Source organism: Dromaius novaehollandiae, chromosome 1 (assembly GCF_036370855.1).
Source record: "Dromaius novaehollandiae isolate bDroNov1 chromosome 1, bDroNov1.hap1, whole genome shotgun sequence".
Lineage (NCBI taxonomy): Eukaryota > Metazoa > Chordata > Aves > Casuariiformes > Dromaiidae > Dromaius > Dromaius novaehollandiae.
The window spans coordinates 163,069,490-163,086,275 of NC_088098.1; the positions used below are offsets into that span (position 1 = coordinate 163,069,490).

Below are 16,786 nucleotides of genomic sequence, written 5' to 3' on the forward strand. Positions count from 1 at the left end.
AACAGGTAGTAGAGTATAAGGTGTATTTCCTCAGTTTCGAATATACCCAGTACATTCTTCATGTTCATGCACAGTACCTAGGTAGTAATTTTAAAGGCTTTATAAGAAAGCATTTTGGATTAGTTGAACAATTATGAGCAAGTTATTAAGCTCATCCTCCAATGTCTACCAATAATAATATGAAGCATGCTGACTTTTTGTAGTGCTGTCTTTGACATCACAGTTTGAGTTACACCTTTCGCTTGTTTTGACAAATTCCTTGCCATCAAGGTATTTTGTGTTTTTGTTTTAGCTTCACCTGCATTCCTATGATTTAATTTCTCCCTCATTCATGTAGAAAAAGAGCATCCATAGCACTGCCTCACCACAATTTTCTTTTAATAGAAATATGTCCTCTAAAAGGTTTGAATGAATCAGGGCTGAATTAAATATCACAAAAAACATCAGTTTTACCTCCTCCAGCTAAGTTGTGTTCTAATATGAAAAGAAATCTGCCATGTCAATAGCAGACAAAGAGAATACAAGGTGGAAACAAAGAGGAATAAACCTCACTTAGAGGATTAAAAGTCCTTTTCAAGCAAATGTGGAGGCAGTGGCAAAAGTCATTTTCAAGCAAATTTGGGGCAGTGGCCCTCTCTGGCTTTTACTAATGAACTATATTCCCCTGAAAATAGTAGAAGAGTTCACTAGGTCCGTCCTCACAGCTAGATTTTAAAAATAAAGTTTTCTTTCTCTTCCTCCCCTCTCTTTCCAATTAACTGAAAAGCCTCTGAGAGATTTTAAAGAAAATCTTATGTAGTTCTGCTGCTGTTTCTAGGAGTCTTCCTTGAAGATGGATTATATAGTCTAAAAGTCCTGTTCACATTTATGAACTTTGAAACTGGGTGAATAAAAACATATGAAGCCTGTTTCTTGAGGGAAAGAAGCCAAGAAAAAAATATTTCCCTTGGAACTGATGTAAACTACAACTATTTCACATAATTCTTTTTTGGCGCCCCTAATTTCGGCTTTTGCAGTTTAATGGTGGTAGGTGGATTTTTGGATGTTGACAATAGCTTCTTTTAAAATGAGGTTTGCTGTGCTCACAAAGATGGATATTTCTGTGTTGTTATGAGTGTTAGCCAAATATGAGAAAAAAGATTTCTGGAAAGTTTTTTAGTTTTATCTAGTGCCCTGTAGTTTCCAGCAGCTCCCTAACTCCTGTTTATCTCATTAAGCTAGACATTGGTGGCCATTTTTTAAATTTCCTACCAAAAGATAAAGAGAAATGTGTCTAATGTTCTATCAAAGGCAGTCTGAAATGCATGAGGGATTAGCAGTGATAGGCAATATCTTGATTCCAGTCTAGAATAAGAACTGCTCCATTAAAAGAAACAAAACTTTCAGGGAAAATATAAATACATCCTATTTACCAAATATGACATGTACGCTGTGTGGCAATGCAAATTTTGAGACAAAGGACATCCACTATGTAGGGGTTTGTACATATACAGCTCCTCCTTCATCCTCTGCTGCCCTGTTGTGATGTGGTCCAGCATTCACAATGACAATCTTCAATAGTATTTACAGGAGGTGGATGGAAAAAGGAATTTATATAGAGCAGGATAAGCTGTAATATATTCTGTAATATTTTACACAGAGCTTGTATTGATTGCATGTATCAAGTAATCTCTTTGATCACCTGGAAAGCTTGAATATTTGTTTAAAGTAAACTGTTCTTGTGTCTTATTTCTTACGTACTGTGAAAAATATGTAGGGTTCTTTAGAAACATCTATTCTAAATCATTTTTTTATTGGGTCATATTATTATCCGTAAGTATTAAAGTTGACTTAGTAGTGTCATTCTCTGTTTAATTAATAGAGAATTAACAGGTTTAAGACTACCCCAGTTTTTATGGAAGCCCCATTCAGATTTGCAAAAATATATACGATTGTGTTTTGAAAGAAATTACTTATATGTACAACTGCAGTATTTATTTTGGAATTTATTGAGAGAATCAGATTTGTGTTAATATGGTTTGGGATTTCTTAAAACATGGTGAGATTAACAGCCTAGTAGTTATGAACCTCGTATGCAATACATTGTGGTGGATGACATTAAAAAGTCATTCGCGGTGTTCTCGAAAGGTAAAAAAGGTGAATGAATGGATTATCTCCTAAAGAGAAAATTATTAAAGAAAATAAATTTTTGACTGAAGGAGGTATTGATACTTTGCTGTTGAATATTTAGAAGTCTCAAGGGTCTCAATCGTTGCTTTTATTTTATTTTATTTTATTATCTCTTGGCCATCTTTAAAGTGGTCATTCTTTGCATACTTTCCTCGCCTTTGTCAATGTCAAACTGTGTCCTTCGGCCACTTACACTGTGATGCTGAGTAGCATGGAGTTAGTAATGTTAACTTAAAATATCCAAATACAGCATTTACATTTAAAATGTTTGAGCAACTCCTTGGTTTATAATACACATGCTATTTTCCAGAAAAATAAGAGGAAAGATTGAGAATTCTAAAAATATGCTGATACTATCATTTCACCAAAATTTAGCATTAACTTGAAACTCAGGTTTGCTGGAGTAACACACAACAAAATGTTTGGAAAATTTATGACCTTATGCATTACTCTTTTTTTTTTTTTTTTAAGTCTTAATTACTGCATTCTTCAGTTACAGTGCATTAGATACGATGTTAATGTATTTCATTTTACTTAATACATTTTAAAAAATATAATGGTTTTATTTTTCCAGATCATTGACCAGAGTGCCTGTAGACAAGCAAATGCGAAATGAAATAGAAGAAAATCAGAAGGTTTGCTTTTATTTCTTGAAGTACAGATAGAGTTACTATCATATTGCTGCTTTTGGAGATTCTGTTAGTACAGCAAATTTTACCTCATTTATATCAGAGAAAAAAGTTAATAGTTTTAAATATTTTCTAGTAATAAGTATCGTAAAAATACTTAATTCAGGTTTTTCACTTTCTGTTGTTCATGTACCATGATGCTTTTTCCCTTCCATCTTTTCACTTTACAGAATTTTGGCAATGACAAACAGCTTTCACGGAGTGTTGTGTTCAGTCATCATAAATTGTATGCCCTGAAAGCAAAGTAGATATCAGTTGATCTTTTCTACATTTATTAGGGCTTTGGTGTTGAAGCTAGACCCACTGTCAGCACAGGCTATCTTCGAGCTTTCCAAATTCTTAGAATCATGCATGCAACTATTCTGCAAGGTTTTTTTTAGCACTGTCAGTGCTAGATGGTGGTTTAATTTTCATTCTTGATTAACTTTATCTTTTGTGCCTTATATAACATGAAGAATGATTGTTAATATGCTTTTGACTGATCTGAAATGTGTTCTAGGGTCGCTTCACATTTGTAGAGTTCTGACATCCCTCCTATTTTCTGTCTCAGATCAGAATTTGGATTTGTTGTTTCAAGTAGAGTGTTAAAATTAGACATTAGCCACTATGCTTTTAGGACTGGTCTCATGAAATGGCAGGTCCAAGGTCAGCTTTCTTGTATGTTTAATGAATTCTGCAAGACCTGTTTGTGTCTATGTCGCTAGGCCGTATGAACCTTGTCTTTCAGCAGTTAGTACCTCCATAGCACTGTCCTTAGTCTTTCTCTAATCACAGAATCACAGAATGGTTGAGGTTGGAAGGGACCTCTGGAGATCATCTAGTCCAAACCCCCTGCTCAAGCAGGGTCACCTAGGGCACAGTGCCCAGGACCCTTGAATATCTCCAAAGAAGGAGACTCCACAACCTCTCTGGGCAACCTGTTCCAGTGCTCACTCACCCTCACAGTAGAGAAGTTTTTCCTCATGTTCAGATGGAACTTCCTGTGTCATTTGTGCCCGTTGCCTCTCGTCCTATTGCTGGGCACCACTGAGAAGAGTTTGGCCCCATCCTCTCTACACCCTCCCTTCAGGTACTCATACACAGTGATAAGATCCCCCCAGCCTTCTGTTCTCCAGGCTGAACAGTCCCAGCTTTTTCAGCCTTTCCTCATATGAGAGATGCTCCAGTCCCCTCAGCATCTCTGTGGCCCTTTGCTGGGCTCACTCCAGTAGTTCCATGTCTCTCTCTCATATTGGGGAGCCCAGAACTGGATCCAGCACTCTAGATGTGGCCTCACCAGGGCTGAGTAGAGGGGGAGGATCACCTCCCTTGACCTGCTGGCAAGGCTCTTCCTAATGCAACCCAGGATATCATTGGCCTTCTTGGCCACAAGATGAGTGTTTGTTACCTAGTTTGTTACCTAAAGGTCCTTAGCTAAAAGCTAAACTCTGTTTAATAAGAGTAGGGAAACTTCTTGAACACTGCTGCTAGAGCACAATAAATTGGCATGTGAGTTCATGAACTGCAGTACATTTGTCTAGCAGCAGGAGAGATATGATCTCATGCTGGGTGTAACTGAATGATTCCCACTCAAGATAATGAAAGTTGAATAGGAAATGTAATGGGAGGACATAAAGGTATTAAAATTTGAAAGGCACATGATGATTTAGATGTAGTGAGTTGATATCTGACTAAGAAATAGACAAAGAACTGCTATTGATGAAAGGAAAAAGAAAATCCTGTTAAACGCAACTCATAACTTCCAGTGTAATAATTTGCTGACAGTTTAGCAAGAAAATACTTTGTATTATGAACATCAAATTCTAGTCTTGAATGCCTAAATACTCCTTCCGTTGAAGTAATTAGGGCAAATGAATGCTCTTCTGAACAACCAAATGCCTAGTATCAAAATTACGTAATGAGTCCCAACTCTGATTCAACCGGTGGCTGATACTTTTATCTTTGTTTTTGCATTTAGTTTAGTCAGTGTTAGTTTTTGTATGACCAAAATGAGCCAGCTGCAGTCTTACGCAGTAGTTCTGTTTATCTGAGTATCTGGGCTTGAAGGAACGAACACTAAGCTTTCAGTAACGGTACAAGAACTATTATCATAAGTACTGATTTCATTGCTTCAAGGAGAAGGCCTGTTCTAGCTCCTTGGCCTTTCACACAAGCCCTGATGGGTTCCAGCCCTTCAGACTGGAATCTTCATTATAATTTTTGTTCAGTCCATGAATCCAATGCCATTAACAGGGAATTTTCTGTGTTCACAGTCCTTTGTAGCACAGCTGGGGTGTTAAAACTGCAGTTGGAGTTAAATTTGCTGACTAGATGAGAGTTTCAGTTATACCTTGAATGTGGGGTACTTCTGTGCACAGTGCAGATGTCTCATCACTGTGTCATGAGATTGGCTGTTTTCTTTTGTCCTTTCTGCCCTTTTTACTTGTGTTCCCGAATCAAATGTTGTGTAGGAAAAATGACCAGGCATTCTAGTTGCTGCAAGAGCACTTGGCATTTTTAGGCATCCTGAAGTTAAACCAGATTTCAACATCTTGTAAGAGATGTGTGGAATGACATCTCAGGAGTGTCACAGGTCATTATGAAGATTTGTCAGCTAAGGTTTAGGTAGACATAGCATGTCCTACCTTGCTTTTCTATACCCTGGTATGTGGCTTTATTTTTTTTAAATTTTTTGATCTTTCTTACTATTACTCTGATCAGTGTGAAGTGCTTTATTAGAGTCGGTAGCTAAGAAGTGAGTGTTCTAAAATTTGGTTGCCAGAGGGGGAGGAATCCATAGTGTCTCCATAAGCCTTTTCGTACTTGAGTCTTCATCTATGGGCAGATCTCTTTCTGTGATTTGAATATTTTGCAGTTTACTGGGAAACAAGACTTCACTATTTTGGCCTTCCCAGCTTTCTGGGAAGTAGTAGCGGGACGGTGTTTTCGTCCTTTCATCCTTTTCATCTGTTAGCTTTAAAATTGTGTGCAAGTCAGTTTTGAAGAAAAGTCAGTCTCTAAGAAAAGGCTTTACAAGCTTTATTGTAATAAGGGTCTATATTTATTCACCTGAGTAAACTGTACAGTTTTTAATGTGATTAGTGAGAGTTTCTCACCTTTGCTTTCTTAAGTACTGTAGCATAGGCCCTTACTGTACATATCCTCTTAGTGATATCCTGAGTAAATTCTGTATGAAAGTATGGTAGCAAAAACGTAAGCATAAAACACCAGCTACTTCTTCTAGTTTTTGTTTTCATGGTTGCATAAGGTTTAACAAAGGTAAGTGTAAAGTCCTGCACCTAGGCTGGACTAATCCCAAGCAGCAGTAGTTCTAAAGGTGGAAGTCCTCCATCTTGTGTCCCAAGTTTCGGGACATATACCAAAAATCATTTCCTGAATTTAGATGAGTATACAATTTGGAGTAAAGTGAGTTTTATAAATCACAAAAGTAACTGAATGATCTTTATCCTTTTTCTTTTTTGAGACACAAGAAAGCTACTGCCATCTATTTATGTTACTCATTTTTGGAAGGCCTGCTGCCTTCCATTTCTTAGCTGTCTACTAGAACAATTTTCATGAAAGATAATAACTACCTAAGTAACTTCAAAGAAGAATTTAAAAAAAAATCAAGACTATCTGATCACTTATTAGCAATAGTGAGAAGACTGCAATCCCCCCAGATTCACCATATTCTTCATATGATATCAGAGTTTGAAAATAGAAGACGACAACAGAAATAATCAACAACTGGATTCAATATCTTCCATTCTTTTCATCTTCAGGATTTGTAAATGTTAGCATATTTAGATACTATTAAAACAAGCACAAATAATAATTATTTAGTCTTTCGTAAATATACAAAGAAAAGCTGTGAAAGCTCTACAAAGTTGGGATTGCACAATTAAAATAATAAAGGCAGGAAATGAAGAGTTCTCAGTAATGTGTACTTGGATGCGTTTTAGCTGTTTCTAAAGCTATTTTTCAAGTAACAGGACAGGTTTTGGACTCATAGAAGTTCCTTTTGTGTTAGGCTCATGCTTATCACAGCTGCATTTTTCCTTCATAGACAGCCTTTTATTTCATATGCTGATATTAGTTGCCATTACATATTTCCATTCTACACTGGTTTATGAAAATGTTTAGATAGACTAACGAATACAGTACCTTTTCAATGAATGATTGGTAATATGCACTTGTTTTAGATTTCAAGGAGCTTGAAGTGAACTGTTGTCTCATTTATGAAGGGTAGCAGTTTAATGCCACGAACTTTGAGTTTACTGCCGTGGTATTCACTTATATTTAACTGTATGAATAACTGCACTACTTTAGAGAGATAGTATCACTTCCAATATTTTTCTGTTTTTTCTCTCTTTTTGTTCAGTGACAGTCTCAAAAGTGGAGTAATATACACAGCCTGAGTTGTCAGTTGCTTGCCTTAAGTGTACTTTTGTTTGTAGGCAATATGTGGGAGCAAAATGGAAAAAGAAATCTTTCTCAGCTGTTTTTTTTTTTTTCCCTGCATAGTTTTGGTGCTTTCCCATCCCCATTGGGAATTTATGTCAGATCCTGGAAACCTGGCTGCTCCTCATGGTGTGAGTGGGAAACAAGTACTGCTGTTGCACCTGTTACTTATCTTAGCCCTGTCTACAGCCATTGTAGACAGTTTGAACAGTGTGGTGCCTCGGTGATCCCTGAAAAAAGTGATGAGGCATGCTTTCTTTCGTTTCTCCCAGTGATATCCATCCAAAGGTTGGATGACCCCTGCTGTTCTCAAAAAGAAGCACCTCACTCTCAAAGTACTTTCTTCCTTTTGTGTTTGTTTATTTTATTGTGAATTTCTGTTTTCTTCTTTATCAAGCAAGGATATGCTGTCCCTTTCTGACCTGGCTTTTTTCCAGAATTCCTTTGTAGATGAGATTGTGTGCTTCTAGTCTGTTTTTCTTCCCTCCCATCAACAATTGCTACTGCATATTTTTGGACCTGTGAAAGATTTTAAGATAGTAAGAAAGCTAACTTCATGTGAAGGACTCATGGACATGTATGGGGTCTCCTTTGTCCCCCATTTGGAAGTGAATGAATTTGTAGGAGAAATATTTTGGGGGCAGTTTTTCAAAAACTTAAGAGCCATATTTCTATACTCATGTGTATTTTCCCTTTAGGCTGGCAGACACTGAAAATGTGTCATGGTCTATACATTATGCAGGTAGAGATGCTGTAGGCTATTTTTGAGGGTTCATACAACTTTTTGCATTTGTATTAAGCCTTGAAAGTTTGTAAAATAGCATTTATAGAAGTACACTTTCAATATTTTACCAATAACATTCAACAAAAAGTAAATATTGTATCGAAGAGAATTTATGTATCTGTTCTGTAGCAGAATTACTTACAGTTGTATGTATATAGACATGTATGTTAGTGTTGACATGTATCTAAATAAGCTAGCAATGCTTTTTCTTTTTAAGCATTTTTATGAAATACTTGGAATTCAACCTGGAGAAGCACGCTTATTTCTAAATGGCCTTCATATTGAAATGGATTTTCATGATCCATTTAGGTAAGGATACATTTTGTTTGAAAATTACAGAATTACTGATAATACAGGAAGAGTTGTGCTCATGGTGATAGATAATCTCATCTGTTGTATTTTTGGGGCCGGGAAGTACTCCAATATAGGGAGTATTGGCTTACAGTGGTTTTACTTTGAATATGAACAGTAAGTAAGTAACATAAAATAGTACGTTCTCTTGGAATATCTATTTTATATTTGATTTACTATTTTAAACTTACCATGTAAAATTAATTTGCAAATGGAAAGAATCTGGTATGTGTATGATAAAGATGGGAAAAACACTTGAAAAAAATAAAGTGCCTACACATCTTTGTTTCTTAAAAATTACAGAAAATTTTTAGGCACAACATTTAGACAAGACATTCTGGATTATTTTTGGCTTACTTGTGAGTCTGTGTCTGACCATTTTTTAAAAGGAGTCCTTTTGTTAAGATCTGATTATGCTTTCTTGTTTTAAGGAATCATTTTCCAGTTTATGCAATTAGAGTGTACAGTATATTATACATGAAGATTAGGAGTTTTCATCTTGGAGTTCATCAGCACATTTGTAAAGGACTATCTTCCAGAGAAGTGATTAAAAAGGGTCCTCCCTTGGAAGAATTTTCTTTTAAATCAGTAGTGCCACAATAAGATGATCACAATTTTTTTTTTTTTAACGTACATTGAAATAAATCAGTTTTGCTTCAGATACTTTCCATTTATTCTTTATGGAAACAAGTGCCTCTTTTATGCAAGTGTTCTGTAAATTTTAGACATTTTACCTTGTATTCTTCTGTATGTTGTCAACAGCAGGACCAATACTTCAGACTCATCTTTGGTGGCCTGCAGTCTCTCAGTAAAGTTACCAGTGCTAAGACTGAAGTTTTTTTTCATATTCCTGTAATTTGTCGAACGTTCTACAGATCTCTTTGTTTTTTAAAAAACATCCAAAACTTCTTCATTTGTCCATTATGGAAATTCTTAAACTTTCTTGCTTTTAGCATTTATGGTTACATTTTTTACTTAAACATTTCTCAATATGTTGAATATACGCAATGCTTTGTTTGCTGTTTTAAAATCATACTTCAGAGTTTGATGTTTCTTCAGGTTCTGTGTGTGTGTATGTGTGTGTCTTTGTGGAAAGATGTGTTCACTTGTAAATCATGTAAGTGAATGAGTAATGTTTTTCTCGAAATAAGCATCGCTTAATATTTGGAGATGTGAGATGTTTACGGTAACTTACAAATTTTTCATAGTTGAATGCTTTTAGATCTGACTTCAAACACATGACTGTATGTATTTATCTGAATTGCCTAGAGAGCCATGGCCCCCTCTATAGTTAGTGGACAGAGCGGGTAGGTACCTTGAGAGTTACATTCAAGCAATTTAAAATATAAATTGCTCTGGAGTCACCCCAATTATGTTGTCTATAGGTTTTAATTAAACCTTGAAGGATTGTGTTTCTAATTTTAGTCATAGGTGACCAAGTTTTAAGTGAGAAGAATTGAAGCCTATCTGTAACATCAAAAAAGAAAAGTATTTGGAAGTAGTACATTTTTAGCTCAAATTTGGATACTTGCATTTCTTACGTTGCCAAAATTCTCACAGTGACTTAACTATTGCTAGAAGAATGTTCTTCAGACTTGTGCTGCAACACATATCAGCCAGAATTTTGAGATGGAGCAACTTACATCTTCTCTTTATAATGAGCACCCCAAATATTAAAAGGGATTTTTAATGCTAAATCTAGATTTGATTTGAATATAATGTAGAAGTCTGTGTGCTGGCATGTGACTCCTTTCCTTCAGGTTTATTTCCATTCTCATATTGAATTTTCAGAGTGCAGCCATGTTACAGAGTGCAATTGGGCTTGCTGGGAAGCAGTTTTCTTTACATCATCTTAGATATTTAGCTCCGTGTTTCCTCCCAGCTCTTTTCAGGGTCCTCACAGTCACTGCCATGATGCAGACTTGCTCCTTGCCTGTCTCCATCACTCACTGCCTGCCCCTCTGTCCACTTGGGAAGCTTCCTCTTAGGGAAAGAGCAGCCACCACTCTTCTGGGGTTCTGCCTCAGCCAGGACAATGCAAAGAAGCAGCCTTCCTCTCTGCTGTCCAGCCACATCTTATTAAAGATGGATGATGTTTCTTTATCTATAAGAAATGTGAATAAACAAAGTGGTGTATAATATGCTATAGTGGCATTTTGAAATAAGCTAAAGATATATATGTGTTGGGCTATTAATTAATTTTGTTTTAAACATTGGATTGCAGAAGAATTTTAAAATTATTTATAACACTGAAAATAATCCTCACATTAAGTCTTCTGAAACACTTTTTATGTCATGTTAACATTTATATGTAGATGTTACGCATTTTGTCTCCCTGAAAAAGTATCTTAGAGACTCTTAAACTGGAAGGAAAAGTGATGCATGGTCTTCATGAGCTTGGAATCAAAGAGGAGATCCTGAGTAAATTTATGAGATTGCATATACATCCTGCAGATGACAGTTATGCACTAGATATTCGGCACTCTTCGATAATAGTGAGTCATTAAATGATTAGTTTTACATGTTATGTATTTGATTTGCTATGTGTGAGACAGTCTACCCTTTTTAGTGTGTTTTCTGTTTTGCAGGAGTTTCCATTGCAGTAACAGACATAAAAGCCTAAGGTATCAATAAGCAGCGTAAAATACTTTAGAAGATGGTATCCCTTTGACATGGAGGATGTTTAAAAGAAAAGAGGAATGTATCCGTTTTTAAGAATAGCTGCACAATTGCAGAACTATCTAAGAATTTGACTTTATAGCAATTAATTTAGCTGCACACTATTATGCAAGACTGCTAAATGTAGTTTACAAGTAAGACAGTTAATTGTAACTTAAATAGGTTGTCTCTAATTGTCCAGTGATTCAACCTACTTGGATATGGGGCTTGTATGTTTCTACTACTTCTTTTCCTCATCTTTCAAAGTTCGTACAGTCTCCATTACAAATGTTATATGCAAATGAAAAAGGCATAAAATATATGTTATTTTTCACCTCACAGAACCATATGTCACTCTTTTGTTTACCAGCTATAGACAGGCTTGCACAGAAAAAAATACAAGAACAGTCCACAGTAATAAATGATAATATGAAGAAAATGGAAAAATGAATACTCAAAAGACTATATTTTTATAGAGAAGCATATACAAATGGGCAGTAATTGGCCATATACTAATTACTTAGGTATTTTGATACATGTTAGTGTGCTGTGAGTGACAGATAAATATTTTTCTAGCAAGATAGTTATGATATGTTACATACATATTGGATATATGTGTGATATGTTGTCTGAAACTGTAGTTTCCAGACTTGGGAAATGGCTTTATTCACTTTTCCTTGTCCATCCTAAATTAGTTTTATTATATACTGTAAATGTAAAAAAACAAAAGTTTGAAAAGAAAAAAATTACTCATTTTAGAGGCTATTTTCTATTACGCATTCAAAAAGAAGATAGACCAGTTTACTCTTTTGAGGCTGTGTTCTTTAAAATGACTTTATTTATACATATGTATTTTACTTTTTGGTTAATGTTATGTGTTTTTTAAATGACTGGCCCTTCTGTTTTAGTGGGTTAATAATATAGAAAAAGATCACAGCTATAGCACGTGGCCTGCAAGCTATCAGGAGTTGCTTAAGCCAGCATTTCCCGGAGTTGTACAGCAGATTAGGCGCAATTTGTATAATTTGGTAAGTTTGAAGAACTTAATTATGTGCATAGTATATGTATTAATGTATGAACAGACAATTTATTGAAAAATACACATGCTATATTCACTCTTAGATAGGCTAGAATTTCATGTTTTATGTTTCGGTCTGCTAATAGTAGTGAAATTTTTTTTTGCTTAGGAAGTCATGTATAATTATTAGCCTGATTTCCAGAAGTGATGTTTCCATCTTTTAACTATTAACTCTAACAGACCTATATTTGGTAAAGTATTTTGTTTCTGTAAAATGATCCAGTAGTAATGTTAAATTTTATGTTCTATAAAAAGAGCTTCTTGGTACTTTTTTTCTAATTAGGATGAATATACATATGCTTCATTAATATATCATATTTTTCAGTATAATTGGCCATGTAACAAAAGGATAATAATAGACAAAGACAGTGGAAGCATCCGGTACTACATAGTCAAATTAAATACTTGAAAATGTATATGGGTGAGAGGGCAAAAATGGAGTTGACATGGAGACCCTGAGATTGGAGTTCATGAACCTTTGATCATAACAGTTGAATATTTTTTATAACAATAAGAAATTACTTTTACAGAAGTTTGATTTCTCAGGACAGTTAACTCATGAACATCAAACTCAGATTTATTATTTGAGAAATTCTTTATTTTAGATGCTGCCATAATGAGGGCTCTTTTAATTCCTTATTGCTTTCTTGGTTTTCAAGATCTGAAAGTAAGCTGTTAAGCTTCTGTATTTATACTAGGCAATATATATATTTATATATTCATATAAATATAGTTTATATAGTTTATATAGTTTTTATATATATTATATTTTATAATATATATTTATATATTCTTTATATATTGCCTTGTGTGTGTACATGCACACACACACACACTATGTATGTATATGTGTGTGTGTATATATATTTATACTTATAGTATAAATTAGCCTCTTAATTTATTGAGATCCTTGATAGAGTCACCATTATGATGTATGAAGTAACACTGTGAGTCACAAGAAGATGGAAATTTTGCACCAGCAGGCCATCAACTATTAGAGGAAAGCAGAAATGTGTGGCCCGTTTTAAGACTATTTTAGAACACTCTGACAGTTTTATGGAAGACTCGCCACTGACTTGGGATTCCTTTTCAAGGAACTAGATTGTTTTTATGCATCACTGAAGAATGCCAGTTGGAGATGTAAAATAATGAAAGGTCTGCTTTTGCTGCCCTGACATATAGTTTAGGAGATGCAAACAATGCATAGGTTCAGCACTGAAGGGTGTATAGGAAGGTTAGTTATTCCAGCCTCTAGGGAAAAAAAATCTTGTGAAATTCTTCTGTTTTATGAGATAACATTCTCACACTCCTTAACCTCTCTGCCAGGGAAACGGTGGAAAATAAAGTTCAAAATACAATATTGATACAGTTTGACAGAGGAATGTGAACTGTTGTATCTCTGAGTAAAGGGGAAAATGAATCATGAACTATTTCCACATGATGAATAAAGCACCACTGAACTTATCTGCAATTTTTAATGAATGCCAGCATCCAGTGAGTGTTTATCTGGGAAAAATGTAAAATACAATTTGTGTAAAAGCTACACAGCAAGAATATTATTCTGAGGAATAGGGGGAAGCTCTGCTTGTGCAACTTTAATATCCACTCCCTCGTGCATTATAGTAATACTTTGACCTGTATGACAACACAGACTTTTTTTCCAGAGACATTTTTTCTACATTCACTGCAGAGAATAGTGTATACTCACTGATCGAAAAAATACTAAGTATTTCGTTTTCTCCTCCCCATTTACTTCATGGCTTTCTGCTTTATATACTGTATGATATCTAACTTGGGCTTAGGTTAGAATTACTTGTTTTGTCAGGAGCTTTTGTGTTCCTTTCCGTGCTACATATAGCACACAACTAGCAATGAATTGTCTTTATAGAATACTACTGAGGTAGTAGGTAATCATAACCATCCTTATTTTAGAGTTGGCAAACTGAGGTACAGAGAGATGAAGCTGAAAACACATACTGATTATGAATGTCTTGTAGCCTAATTTTTCCTCTGTACATAACATTTTGTTTCACCTAATAAGCTAAGGAAACAGCTGGTACTGATTTAATTTGAAAATGTAATTACAAAAAATAATTGTATGAAGTTTAGTACAAAAATTGAGTGATACAAAAAGGCAACAAAAGTTCAGAGAATGTATAATAAAAATGTACATGTTTTTAATGAAACATAAGGCTATGTGTAATATGGGGTGGTTTGCATTTGTATTTACAGTTAAATATTGGTATCGATGTATCAAATAACTATATTATAAAAACCTACAACAAAAGCATTTATCCCTTACGGGGAGGGGGGCAATTTTTTAAGTTCTTCTGCTACACTTCAACTACTGCACCAAAATCGTGGTAAATTCTAAATGGACTTGCAGTGCAAAGCTGAATAAATAAAGTACCAATGTCATAATTAGATCTGCCTAAGTATAATCTACCCATGCTAACTGATTGTAGTTTTAGATTCTGTGCCTGTCTGAAAGATCTGATTTTACACTTCAAGCTACAGTAAATTAAGCAGTGGTTGCAAAAATATTCAAGACAAGAAGAAAGAATTCTTTCCCAATACTCTATTTTTATTAAAGTTTAAGTCATTAATATATTCAGTTGTGTTTATTTTAGTTTGGTTTTCATGTCAGAAGAAAGTTAGTTGCAGGAAATAATAGAAAATTAGTATTACATCCCTTTTCAATGACCTGTTAACTTTATTACTAAAAATAATAACATTTTAGTACAAAGTTGTTCAAAAGAAAATAGTGTTATCACTGTTGGTTTAAATTTTTTCAAGCAGTTAAATCCCATTGTTCAGCCTTTGGCCCAAATTCATGAATTCTGAAGTTGTGTTCATTCACACTCTTAATATTTTTCTACAATGAATGTTCTAGGAAATTGAAGATGGTTGGGATGCACAGCTCCTTTGGAGATTTCTGTTCTTATCTTAGATTTGAAAAAAGTAGATACAGTTATTTTGATGTGAAGAAAGTAGAAATGGGCATCGGGAATAAATATTGACTGCATAATACTTTTTCTCTTATTAGGTACTTTTTATTGATCCCATCCAAGAAGATACAAGTGATTATATGAAACTGGCAGAATTATTCTCTCATCATAATGTACCACTTCGGTAAGGAAAAGCTGTAGCCTTAAATGAAAGTTGCTTTACTTTTCCTTCTTCATCTTCTGTTCCGCTAGGCAAAGATGTGAACTCAAATGAAGTTGTTGCATTTGTCCAGGGAAAACATTCTGACATGCCACACTGATCAGCTACTTGTGTTCATCCTACTAGGGTATTCAGTATTCTTGAGCAAATAGGTTGCAAGGGATATTATACCTGGGTGTGTAGAGAATGAAAACACGTGGTAAGAAATTACCTTCTCAAATACATCCACTGGATGACCATGTGAAGTTACATTCCTAACAAAATATTCTGGAAGTATGCAGGCAATTAGTATAATGTAGTTTGATGGTGTTTTTCATTTTAGGTCTTTGAATTAAGTTTGCTTTATGGCATTTTATTGGTGCATAAATACTTAAACACTGAAGCATGATGAACCTCACTAGGTTTTGGATTTCTAAAAATCAGTCATCTGAGTTTGAACTAGTCATCTTAGCAGAGAAATAGGCACCTCTGAAGAAAAATCCAGTCAGTCTTAGATGCCTATTTTAAGAGAAAATGATTTGCTCTGTAGAAGTACATGTTTATTTCCATACTTTATAAAAGAAAATAAGGGTATCCAACCAAGATCCAAAGTTAGTGAGATGAACCCTACTTTAAATATTTAAAATCTCTCCTTGAAATGCCTTTTTTTCTCCAGAGTTTTAAATTTTGAATTTCCTTTAAAATTTTAGTATTTCTGATCTTTTTTTTTTTGTTTTTTATCATTCAATGACAAAGAAGTAATGGAGGACCAACATTACTTCTGTGTGTAGTTTATCACTGTTATTTATTTTTGCCAGAATATCTGGGCGACATAATTGCTTCAGTCCTTCAGGAGAGTGTGCTATAGATCCTGAGAGCAACCAGATTGGGTCAGGCTAACGGTCCATTTAAGTGAATCAGTCTGCAACAGAGGCCAAAATGAGCTCCCTAGGTAAGAGTGTAAGAACAGGGCAAGTAGATACTTTGCCCGAGTATTTTCTAAATCTTCGGGCATTTGGAGATCAAAGAATTCCAGACCTGGATGTGGTTTCTAAGTATTTAGTAACTCTCAATGGATTTGTCATCCAGGAACTTTTCTGGTTTGCCCTTGAATTTATGTAAAGTTTTAGCATCCACAGTATCCTTTGCCAAGGATTTTCACAGTCTAACTGCATGTTTTGTGAAGAACTACTTCCTTTGTTTGTTCTGAGCCAGACTTCTAATGGCTTCATTTACTGCCTCCATAGTTCTTATAATTGAAAAAGAAGCTAAGCAGTCTCTCTCAAGCTCTCAATGTCAATCATTGTTTTATAGCGCTCTACCATATTCTTCTGCAGTCATTTCTTTCCATAGGTTACACATATATATACATATATATATATATGTATGCTTAATTATTCTTTACCTTTTCTAAATATTCTTTCATTGTCTTTATTGTCCTGCTCTGAACTTTCTTAGTTTTTATATAAC

At 34.8% G+C, this 16,786-nt stretch overlaps 1 protein-coding gene across 5 annotated transcripts in view; it reads left to right on the plus strand.

Moving 5' to 3' along the window:
* Positions 1-16,786, plus strand: part of UGGT2 (UDP-glucose glycoprotein glucosyltransferase 2) — a 103,960-nt gene that overhangs the window by 29,080 nt on the left and 58,094 nt on the right. For all 5 annotated transcript variants that reach the window (XM_064504618.1, XM_026119437.2, XM_064504603.1 and 2 more), the window contains exons 10-14: positions 2,744-2,804; positions 8,300-8,391; positions 10,778-10,928; positions 12,000-12,119; positions 15,216-15,301. In XM_064504618.1, the coding sequence (XP_064360688.1) occupies positions 2,744-2,804; positions 8,300-8,391; positions 10,778-10,928; positions 12,000-12,119; positions 15,216-15,301 (510 nt within the window). The remainder of the gene's footprint in view (positions 1-2,743; positions 2,805-8,299; positions 8,392-10,777; positions 10,929-11,999; positions 12,120-15,215; positions 15,302-16,786) is intronic.